We start from the raw sequence: 12,211 nt of genomic DNA, 5'->3' as shown, positions 1-12,211 counted from the left end.
AAGAATATAACTACTATAATACTGCTCCTATATACAAGAATATAACTACTATAATACTGCCCCTATATACAACAATATAACTACTATAATACTGCCCCTATATACAACAATATAACTACTATAATACTGCCCCTATATACAAGAATATAACTACTATATATAACTTCTTGTACATAGGTACCAGTATTATAGTAATACATTCTTGTATAAAGGAGCAGTATTATAGCAGTTATATTCTTGTATATAGGGGGCAGTATCATAGCAGTTATATTCTTGTACATAGGAGCAGTATTATAGTAGTTACATTCTTGTATATAGGAGCAGTATTATAGCAGTTATATTTTTGTATATAGGGGGCAGTATTATAGTAGTTATATTCTTGTACATAGGAGAAGAATTATAGTAGTAACAGTCTTGTATATAGGAGCAGTATTATAGTAGTTATTAGAGATGAGCGAACCGGATTCGGGTTCGAGTCGATCCGAACCCGAATGTTTAGCATTTGATTAGTGACGGCTGCTGAAGTTGGATAAAGCTCTAAGGTTGTCTGGAAAACATGGATACAGCCAATGACTATGTCCATGTTTTCCACATAGCCTTAGGGCTTTATCCAAGTTCAGCAGCCACCGCTAATCAAATGCCAAAAGTTCGGGTTCGGATCGACTCGAGCATGCTCCAGGTTCGCTCATCTCTGGTAGTTATATTCTTGTACATAGGAGAAGTATTATAGTAGTTATAGTCTTGAACATAGTCGGTAGTATTATAGTTATTATATTGTAGTACATAGGGGCAGTATTATAGTATTTATGGTTCAGGGAAGAAAAAGAGTGCTGCACCTCACACCGATGGCTGACACTAATGCCTCTCGGCTACATTTAATGACCAACGCCAGGATGTTGGTATATAACTTGATCAAACCATATTGCCCCATGTACCACGTGCAGGTCCCCTGGTTCACATGAGTCCCTACACAAACTCACCACTGTGTCAGTCAGTAAGCAATGTTCCTGCAGGTAGAATGGGAAAAATAGGAGGTACTAATCATGTGTGCACAGGTGCCTCCTGCTGATTGCGGTCATGTGGGTCTTACCAGGAGGAGTGCAAACACTCAGAAAAGAGAGAAACGTAAAATACGGACAAGGAGAGAAAGGAGCGCTGCATCTCACCGCCCCTATACCAACATTCTCGCATCGGTTTTTAAATGTAGCCAAGAGGCATTAGTGTCAGCCATAGGTGTGAGGTGCAGCGCTTCTTTCTCTCATTGTCCGTATTTTACGTTTCTCTCTTTTCTGAGTGTTTGCACTCCTCCTGGTAAGAACCACATGACCGCAATCAGCAGGAGGCACCTGTGCACACATGACTAGTACCTCCTATCTTTCCCATTCTACCGGCAGGAACAATGGTGAGTGATAAGACCATTAGTGTCAGCCATAGGTGTGAGGTGCAGCAGCTCCTTTCTCTCCTTGTCCGTATTATAGTAGTTATATTCTTGTATATAGGGGGAAGTATTATAGTAGTTATATTCTTGTATATAGGAGCAGTATTATAGTAGTTATATTCTTGTATATAGGGGGAAGCATTATAGTAGCTATATTCTTGTACATATGGAGCAGTATTATAGTAGTTATATTCTTTTACATAGGGGGCAGTATTATAGTAGTTATATTCTTGTACATAGGGGGCAGTATTATAGTAGTTATACAAAACTAGAGAAAAAGAGCTGCTGCACCTCACACCCATGGCTGACGCGAATAGTAGTCAGCTACATTTAAAAGTAGTAGTTATAGTTATATTTTGTATATAGGAGCAGTATTATAGTAGTTATACGCTTGTAAATAGAAGCAGTATTATAGTAGTTATATTCCTGTATATAGGAGCAATATTATAGTAGTTATATTCCCTGTATAAAGAAACAGTATTATAGTAGTTATAATCTTGTATATAGGAGGCAGTATTATAGTATTAATATTTTGTACATAGGTGCAGTATTATAGTAATTATGGCAAAAGCAAGAAACGGTTCCAAAGCATTCACCGATGCAAAAGTCTTCAGTGATTTAATTCAGTAAATCATCACAGGGAGGTGTAAGGCTGCATTCTCACGTTCTGTGTTCCTCGCGAAACACGGACGAGGAATGCCTGTAACAGACTCTCCCCTGCCCGGGCAGCATCTATAATTAGATGCTGAGAGCGGGGAACTGTACAGATATGCGCCGTGCTGTAATGAAAGAGCCGCGCGGCGCTGTCATCACAGCGCGGTGCATATCTGTACAGTTCCCCCGCTCCCAGCATCTTACCAGGCGGGAAGAGTCCGTTACAGGTATTCCAAGTCCGTGTTCCGTGAGGAACACGGAACGTGAGAATGCAGCTCAAGGATGGTACAGGTGCAGAAGCTTTGAACTTGACAAAAAGACGCTCCGGCACCTGTAACATCCTTACCCCTCCCTGTGATGATTTACTGAATTAAATCACTGAAGACTTTTGCATCAGTGAGTGCTTTGGGTCTGTTTCTTGTTTGCTTTTGCCACTTTTAGTCCATGCTCTTGCCGTTGCACCCTGATATACAGTCCAGTAAACCTCAGTTTTAACTCCTATGTGGCCTGAAGTTACTCCTGCATAGTCAGTTATACCGGCAGTGCCAGCTCTATTTGCATTCATAGAGTGTGCTCTATTTGGATTCATTATAGCAATTATATTGTAGTAAATAGGGGCAGTATTGTGTAGATATAGTCTTGTACATAGGGAGCAGTATTAATAAAAGTTACAGTCTTGTATATAGTGGGAATTATTATAGTAGTTATATTCTTGTATATAGGAGGCAGTATTATAGTAGTTATATTCTTGTATATAGGAGGCAGTATTATAGTAGTTATATTCTTGTACATAGGAGCAGTATTATAGTAGTTATATCTTGTACATAGTGGGCAGTATTATAGTAGTTATATTCTTATATATAGGAGCAGTATTATAGTAGTTATGTTCTTTTATATAGGAGCAGTATTATAGTAGTTATATTCTTGTACATAGGAACAGTATTATAATAGCCATATTCTAGTACATAGGGGCAGTATTATACTGTATTAACCATATTCTAGTACATAGGGGCCCTATTAGTTATATTATTGTACATAGGGAGCCATATATTACTATAATATTGCCTTCTATGTACAGGAATATAACTACTATATGGTTTCCTATATGGTGTGCAGGATTTTGTCTAGTATATAGATATTGGGGGTTGTATTAGTGTTTAGTCGATGTATTGTTGAGTTATATAATCTGGACACCCATAGTAAGGATACAACACCCCCCGTCCTGGCTGCAGTGAACAGACTCTGTGATGGGACTGGCGGAGCCTTGTGCAGTTTTCTCCTGGATACCCTGTCCACCATACAGTGCACCAGCAGCGACCCTTCAACATTCCTCCCCTCTTTCCTATAGATCAGTTATTACACTCACCGAGTTAGGGGTCAGAGGGGCCCCCACAACATCTATGATGGGGTCCTTCCCTTCCAGCTTGATGTCCTCCGTGCTGAGAGGGGCCTGGTTCTCCCCGCTGGATCCCTCTACCGGTGTGGGCGTGGTGATGGTCCCGGTTTTAGACAAAGCCTCAAATCGGTGGCGCAGCATCTGCAACTCATACTCGCAGTTGGAAAAGGCTTGTTTGAGCTCGTAGAGCAGGACCAGATCACTGCGCAATTCATTGAACATTTGCACTATGTCCTCAGTTGGCATCGGGTTCAGATCTATGGAGAAACAAATGACATGTTCATATGATGACAGCATGTCCCCAGCAACATTCCCATCGCAGGTTACTGAGATATTCATCTTGGTGAATAGAAACTATTAATTTTACATCTGGAGGCTGAAATTCCATGGTGACCTGGTGCTTCTTACAGCAGGGACCCTTATAGTGAAGACAATGCTCTGTGAGCAAACACATCAGTGCAGACAGCTCTGACCAGCGATCAAACACTGCGGACAGATGAGAAGTCAGGAGATTTATAAAATCTGGCAGGCGGCAGGGGGGGGGGGGGGGGGGAATTGATTACAAGTACAAACTTACCTCTCCCTGTGCCCACCATGAGCGGCAGGACCCTCGCCAGAAGGCATTTTGAGTTGTGATGACATCACAACTCAGGGGAAAAAGGCCTGTCCCAGCTGATGGACTGGTTGCTCAGCCAATCAGTGACTGGAACAGAATCCCGCCTCAGTCACTGACTGGCTGAACGGTCCTTTGGGGGGTCCAGCCTCTCACCACGGGCACAGGGAGAGGCAAGTTAATACTTGTTATTAATTTTCCACCTGCTGAATCTTATAAATTGCTGGATTTCTCCTTAAGCTTCTAAGTAATAAACATTGCTTCTTTTTACTGACAGCAAACCTGACCAATTACATGACTGTATCTGCATCCTTTCCAGGAGCGTTCCTAGTCACAAAACTACAACCCTAGTATGCTGCCGGGGCATGCTGGGAGATCCACAGGTGGGGAGACACTGACATAGAGTGTTCCCCGGTTGAAGGCTGTCAGGGCATGCTGGGAGTTGTAGTCTTGCAACTCCTGGAGACCCCCAGGCTGCAGATCATTTCTTAAAGCTAAAGCTACATGGCGAATCGGGTCAGGGATCAGCACACTGCATCTATGTCATATGAGCCAAACATCAGCGCAATCTGTCTGTAACCTGCTGTCACGCAACTCTCTTTCAGCAGCCAAGTAAAAGTCGCCAGCAGGTCGTAGCCAGTGCTGACAAAGTCGTGTGTAACTAGAAACCAAAAATCCATCAGAATTTGGCGACTACTATGTACTAACCGTATTGATGATCATGTGATGTGACGCAGCGTGTGCGTGCCATGTGACCAGAGTCACCATAGCTTCTGTAGCATAGAGATCGCAGCCCTCCGCCCGGACACGACTGCGTTGTCCTATGTTACTCCCTGTCACTGCACTTCAAAAAATGTGTGCGGCTCCACACAAGACGTAATCCTAACGCCATGCGTTCCGCCAGGTCTGCAAACTCTCTGTATTAGTGGTTAATAAAACACACAGTCCATCGGGATGACAAAAGAAGAAGAGCTGCGGCTGGCGGCCCGCTCCCCTCCCCCTCCGCTCTGCCTGTTTTTTTTCTACACTCACCTACTCCAAGTTCCGATAGCATCTGATCCAGAGCTTTAATCTTCTTCTGTCCAACTGAGCCTGGGAGTTTCATCTGCAAATACAAAGGTAGAGAGGAGCCACACAGCTCTGTCAGGCCGCACCGGCAGACGCCTAGTTCAAAAGGTAGACGGATCTCTTTATATAGAGCAGAGAAAAGCGAGATGGAATGAAAGGAAGAAAGGTAGCAATGAAATCTGGGAAATAAGAGGGAGCCGGGAGCAACGCTGGGGGGACAGCGGCCTGACACCGCCGGGGGAGGGGGGGCGCGCTCCTCATTGTGAATCCTACCAGGAATCCCATTTCTGCAATTGTCTGCCGTAACCAAACCCCTAACAAAGAGGCGCGGGGGAGAAAGTTCACCGCAAAACTACTTCCTGCAGTGGGCTGAAGATGAAAGGCGCTCACTCGCAGGATGTCTCGTGTACAATGGCCTCGTTTGATGCTGCGTTCCCATTTAGCAGCTTTTTCTCTCTCATCCTTCTAGGGCAGGACGCTCTTTCTCCGGCGCCCCCTGAGCAGTGGGGATTCATTTAGCAGGTGATATAACAAAGAGGCGAGAAGTTAGACTCGACACAGAAGTGCGGCCGAAAGCCCACAAAAGACGGGGAGCAAGGAGTAAGCGCTGGCGGAGCAGAAAGCAGCGGGGAACACGGGCGCTGAACGCGGCAAAACGAATTACCCGTACTCATTAAAAATGACAAGTAAAAAATAGGAGATCACTTATCAGACACTTGTTACCTATTGAATTACATGGTGGAAGATCACAGCCGGCACCGCAGCCTAAATTTCCGCAGCATCACAAGGCCACGGAGACGGCGGCTTCGGCACCTATTCACCGGCACTGGCGGCCACTTTGATTCTTACAAAGCTCGGTGGACTTAGCGCCATGTGAATAATTAGACAAGGAGTAAATGGCCACTACCCGACTGGCCAATACTGCGCTATTCAGGTGCTCCGCGCCTCAGTGTCAACACAGACTCAACCTCAGTAGCTGCAATCGTACCAGACTGTAATGTCTCAGCTCTCATCAGCATCAAAGGCGATCGGTGGCGGCCTGTGAAGTGACAATCGCATAAAGAACAACTCCCCCATGCACAACTATCAGACAAGGCAGTAATGGGGGGCCCCACTACTATATTGTGCTGGTCTCCAGCCAATGCCACTCCAGCTGCTGTAACACCAAGCATATCCTGACAGCCTGGAGCTGGCCAATGTCACAGCATGCTGGGAGTTGTCATTTTCCAACACCTCGAGAACCTGTGGGTTCCAGAAAATGCTGGGAGTTGTAGTTTTAGAACAGTTGGAGAGCCACAAGTTGAAAAACAATGTTATGTTTGATAGGTTGGGAAAAAGGGGGGGTGCGATGCTCTGCGTCCCCGTACATGTAAGCTCTGTAGGGATCTGCTGTAGCCCAATACACTGCCTGTGCAATGCTCAGCGTCCCTGTATCTGCACTCTCTGCATTAACCTTCTGTAGCCCTGTACACTACCTGTACAATGCTCTGCGTCCCCGTACCTACATGCTCTGTAGTGACCTGCTGTACCCCTGTACACTACCTGTGCAATGCTCCCCGTATCTGCGCGCTCTGTAGTGACCTGCTGTACCCCTGTACACCACCTGTACAATGCTCTGCGTCCCCGTAGCTACATGCTCTGTAGTGACCTGCTGTACCCCTGCACACCACATGTGCAATCCTCTGCACGCTCTGTAGTGACCTGCTGTACCCCTGTATACCATCTGTGCAATGCTCTTCACGCTCTGTAGTGACCTGCTGTACACTACCCTGTGCCAGGCTCTGTGTCCCCGTATCTGCACTCTCTGCCATGACCTGCTGTACCCCTGTACACCACCTGTGCAATGCTCTGCGTGCTCTGTAGTGACCTGCTGTACCCCTGTACACCTGTGCAATGCTCTGCACGCTCTGTAGTGACCTGCTGTACCCCTGTACACCACCTGTACAATGCTCTGCGTGCCCTGTAGTGACCTGCTGTACCCCTGTACACTACCTGTGCGATGATCTGCGTCCCCGTATCTGTGCGCTCTGTAGTGACCTGCTGTACCCCTGTACACCACCTGTACAATGCTCTGCGTGCTCTGTAGTGACCTGCTGTACCCCTGTACACCACCTGTGCGATGCTCTGCGTCCCCGTATCTGTGCGCTCTGTAGTGACCTGCTGTACCCCTGTACACCACCTGTACAATGCTCTGCGTGCTCTGTAGTGACCTGCTGTACCCCTGTACACCACCTGTGCGATGCTCTGCGTCCCTGTACCTACATGCTCTGTGGTAACCTGCTGTACCCCTGTACACCACCTGTGCGATGCTCTGCGTCCCCGTATCTGTGCGCTCTGTAGTGACCTGCTGTACCCCTGTACACCACCTGTACAATGCTCTGCGTGCTCTGTAGTGACCTGCTGTACCCCTGTACACCACCTGTGCGATGCTCTGCGTCCCTGTACCTACATGCTCTGTAGTGACCTGCTGTACCCCTGTACACCTGTGCAATGCTCTGCACGCTCTGTAGTGACCTGCTGTACCCCTGTACACCACCTGTACAATGCTCTGCGTGCCCTGTAGTGACCTGCTGTACCCCTGTACACTACCTGTGCGATGATCTGCGTCCCCGTATCTGTGCGCTCTGTAGTGACCTGCTGTACCCCTGTACACCACCTGTACAATGCTCTGCGTGCTCTGTAGTGACCTGCTGTACCCCTGTACACCACCTGTGCGATGCTCTGCGTCCCCGTATCTGTGCGCTCTGTAGTGACCTGCTGTACCCCTGTACACCACCTGTACAATGCTCTGCGTGCTCTGTAGTGACCTGCTGTACCCCTGTACACCACCTGTGCGATGCTCTGCGTCCCTGTACCTACATGCTCTGTGGTAACCTGCTGTACCCCTGTACACTACCTGTGCGATGCTCTGTGTCCACGTATCTGCGCTCTGTAGTGACCTGCTTTACCCCTGTACACTACCTGTGCGATGCTCTGTGTCCACGTATCTGCGCTCTGCAGTGACCTGCTTTACCCCTGTACACTACCTGTGCGATGCTCTGCGTCCCCGTATCTGTGTGCTCTGTAGTGACCTGCTGTACCCCTGTACACCACCTGTGCGATGCTCTGCGTCCCCATATCTGCGTGCTCTGTAGCGTGGCGCCAGTTTCCTGTGCACGTTTCTCTTTCCTCCGCCCTCTAAATATAATCAATTAATCTTTCCACTAATTCTTCTTTTTGCGCTGCTCTCTCTTCCGCGTGGAGAGACTTCATTGGCTCCTGGGAGCCGGAGTATATTTTAATTTTGCCATCATTAAGAAAATGTTCTGATTTATGCGGCTGCTGTCACACTAATATCTTTAAGATTTAGCTGGCCGCGGCGATTCATCTTAAAGAGTGATGAAGCTTGATTGCTCTCTATGCAGAATGTATTAGGAGTAAATGAGCAGTCTATTACTCACCGAGCACTGATAATCTGTTAGGTAAGCTCCGTTAGCTAAACACATTTACAGATAGCGTCACACCAGGTGACCGCACGGCCCGGCGTCAGCACAAGATGATTAACCCCCAGCATACCACGCCACAGGGAACGGAGGCGACAGAAAAGCATCTGCACTAAACTACAGGGACCCCCAGAGCACCGAAGACTAGAATCGCTGACCACCCCAAATCCTATAACATCCCCGATAACCTCCAACCCATACCTGAGCGAAGTGGGCGCACACAGCAACACCCAACCCTGGACAGTGACAGCCTGTATTATACTTCAGAGCTGCACTCACTATTCTGCTGGTGGGGTCACTGTGTACATGCATTACATTACTGATCCTGAGTTATAACCTGTATTATACTCCAGAGCTGCACTCAATGTTCTGCTGGTGGGGTCACTTTGTACATACATTACATTCCTTATCCTGAGTTACATCTTGTATTATACTCCAGAGCTGCGCTCACTATTCTGCTGGTGGGGTCACTGTGTATATACATTACATTACTTATCCTGTATTGATCCTGAGTTACATCCTGTATTATACTCCAGAGCTGCATTCACTATTCTGCTGGTGGTGTCACTGTGTATGTACATTACGGATCCTGAGTTACATCCTGTATTATATTCCAGAGCTGCACTCACTATTCTGCTGGTGGTGTCACTGTGTATATACATTACATTACTTATCCTGTATTGATCCTGAGTTACATCCTGTATTATATTCCAGAGCTGCACTCACTATTCTGCTGGTGGTGTCACTGTGTACATACATTTAATTACTTATCCTGTACTGATACTGAGTTACATCCTGTATTAGACTCCAGAGCTGCACTCACTATTCCGCTGGTGAGGTCACTGTGTGCATACATGACATTACTTATCCTGTACTGATACTGAGTTACATTCTGTATTACACTCCAGAGCAGCACTCACTATTCTGCTGGTGGGGACCCTGTAACTTGCTGCCTGCACTGACACAGTTGGACCTGCAGGATCTTCCTCTGGCTATGTATTTGTGCAGTGATATATTTTGGCGGTCCTCGCACTCCTGACATCTTCTCCCCGTGGTCCTGTACAGGACTCGTACAGATAATTACGCTCATGTCTCCTCTGATTTAGGGACTACGGCTCCCATCGCTGTGTAATAAACAAGCGCTTAAGCTGCATTGGAGACTCATAAATACACAGGAGAAGATGTCTAACAAAACGCAAAATCATCACAGGACGGCGAATGCACGCTGCGCTCAGGTATAGGGAGGTGACAGCGTGGATTCGGTCTCGTTTCTGATAAGTTTTACACACAATCTTATGGGGTCTGCAGCATTTTCTTTCTGACACAGACTAAATGCCCTAATAGACTATGATAAATCAGGCTGCCACCAGCCTCCACTAGGGGGAGCTCACTGCAAACAGTAATACTACTAAGATTAACCCCTTAAGGACCACGGGCGTATATATACGCCTATCTCATCGATCTATGCTATATATCTATACAGCAAAGATCGTAATGAGAGATCAGTGCGCTTATACTAGAAGTCCCCAGGGGCGGCTTCTAGTATAGGTGTAAAAAAAAAAAAAAAAGTGTCATTAATAATAAAAAGCCCCCTCCCCTAATAAAAGTGTAAGTCACCCCTCTTTTCCCATGTTATAGACAAAATAAATAAATAAACATGTTTGGTATCGCTGCGTGTGTAATCGCCCGAACTATTAATTTATTACATTCCTGATCTCGCACAGTAAACGGCATAAGCGCAAAGTGCAAAAAAAGCGCATCAAATCCAGAAATATTGTAATAAAAAGCGATCAAAAAGTCACATATGTGCAATCAAGGTACCAATAGAAAGAACACATCATGGTGCAAAAAATGACACCTCACACAGCCCCATAGACCATAGGATAAAAGCGCTATAAGCCTGGGAATGGAGCCATTTTAAGGAACATATTTTTGTTAACAATGGTTTGAATTTTTTACAGGCCATCAGATACAATAAAAGTTATACATGTTACATATCGTTGTAATCGTAACGACTTGAGGAACATACAACAAGTCAGTTTTACCCCAGGGCGAATGGCGTAAAAACAAATACCCCCCAAATAAACAAAATGCGTTGGTTTTTTTTTTTCAATTTCATTTCAAATTTATTTTTTCCCCGCTTTTGCAGTGTACTTTATGAAAAAATTCAGCCAGTACAATTAGTGGCGCAAAAGATAAGGGCTCATGTGGTTTTCTAGGTGAAAAATTGCAAGTGCTATGGCCTTTTAAGCACAAGGATGGAAAAAACAAAAATGCAAAAAACAAAATTGGCCCGGTCCTTAAGGGGATAAGGTACAGATCAGATGCAGTGGGCTCCCCCTAGTGGAGGCAGTGAGCAGACAGGATTTGTTACATTAGCCACACAACTACACTACTGCTAGGAGATCTAAAGCCCCCCACCCTCACCTATAAATATGAGATCATCCTCATCTCAAACCTTGTGCCTCCACCAGGCAGAAGAACAAACAAGTTTTTGCATCTTGTTTGGCAAGAGGAGTGACTTCTAAGAAAAGGGGTAATGGAGTTTAAAACTGGACACGATCCAACAAAAATTGTGCTAGAATTGTGAACATTTTGTGTATACAGTTAACATAGTAGTGAAAGATTATGGCAGATCTGCGCATACACTGCTGAAGTCAGGCATGATGGGAGTTATAGTGTTGTAGTTGTAAAGCAGTTTAATCGCTGTCAGGGCACAATGGGAGGTGTAGTACTACAAAGTTATAGCTTTGCCAGGGCATGTCAAGTGTCAAAGTTTTGCAACAATGTATCCTTGGCAAGTTTTTTTCAGGGATTGATGAGAGTTGTAGTCATGTAACAGCTAGAGAGGCACAGCTTGGGGGGGGGGGGCACTATATTCTGCCAGTTGCTACACATTACAGTGGTGGATACTACAATGATGGGGTTGATTGTTCACATAGTAACCCCTCTACAGTTATACCGCTATGTGTTCAGGCTGTGACACGTATAGTGGAGGGATGGGCGTAGCATGCTGTGTTGTCCTTGTTATTGTGTTATATGAGGGGGGGGCTCCCCAGGATAAGGGGGATTAGAATTTGATGCAGCCCCATCCTTGTGTCATGATCGTCACCAGCGCCTAAATCCCGATGGGCCTGCGCTGATCCTGAGCATTTCCATCCAAGGTGAGCAGAGGTCAGGCGGAGGCACCCGGCGCCTCAATCATTATTAGTGGATGAGGAGGACGCGGCGCTCGGCTCTAGTCAGCACAGACTCATCATCCTGCGGAGATTCGCCACCGCTGATAATTAATCAAATGGCGTCTGTCAGGAGCGGAATATTAATAAGTGCTGACACCGCGCCCGCTCCCTTCACTGTCCCGCGTTCCAGCGGCCATGTCCATCTCTGTCAGCCAGGCACCAATCGCGCTTTGCATTTGTGAACAGAAGTAATTTTAAGCTGGTGAACTCAATCTGACGCGCCTCGTGTCGTCTCTACTTCATTAGGCCCGGCCGCCGCTGTTTATTTGTCGGCATGTTGCAGATTTAACCACTTCAGTGCCGGACTGTTACAATTTATGC

The 12,211-nt window shown here is 46.2% G+C and overlaps 1 protein-coding gene across 1 annotated transcript in view; it reads right to left on the bottom strand.

Moving 5' to 3' along the window:
- DMAP1 (DNA methyltransferase 1 associated protein 1) overlaps positions 1–12,211 on the bottom strand; it is a 34,415-nt gene that overhangs the window by 7,148 nt on the left and 15,056 nt on the right. The window contains exons 9-10 of the mRNA XM_069979368.1: positions 5,134–5,206; positions 3,459–3,745 (exon numbers count right to left, since the gene is read on the bottom strand). Coding sequence (XP_069835469.1) covers positions 3,459–3,745; positions 5,134–5,206 — 360 coding nt within the window. The remainder of the gene's footprint in view (positions 1–3,458; positions 3,746–5,133; positions 5,207–12,211) is intronic.

Source organism: Dendropsophus ebraccatus, chromosome 8 (assembly GCF_027789765.1).
Source record: "Dendropsophus ebraccatus isolate aDenEbr1 chromosome 8, aDenEbr1.pat, whole genome shotgun sequence".
In the NCBI taxonomy this organism is placed as follows: Eukaryota; Metazoa; Chordata; class Amphibia; order Anura; family Hylidae; genus Dendropsophus; species Dendropsophus ebraccatus.
Note: the sequence above shows the minus strand (reverse complement) of the source record. Positions and strands in the feature narration are given on the sequence as shown.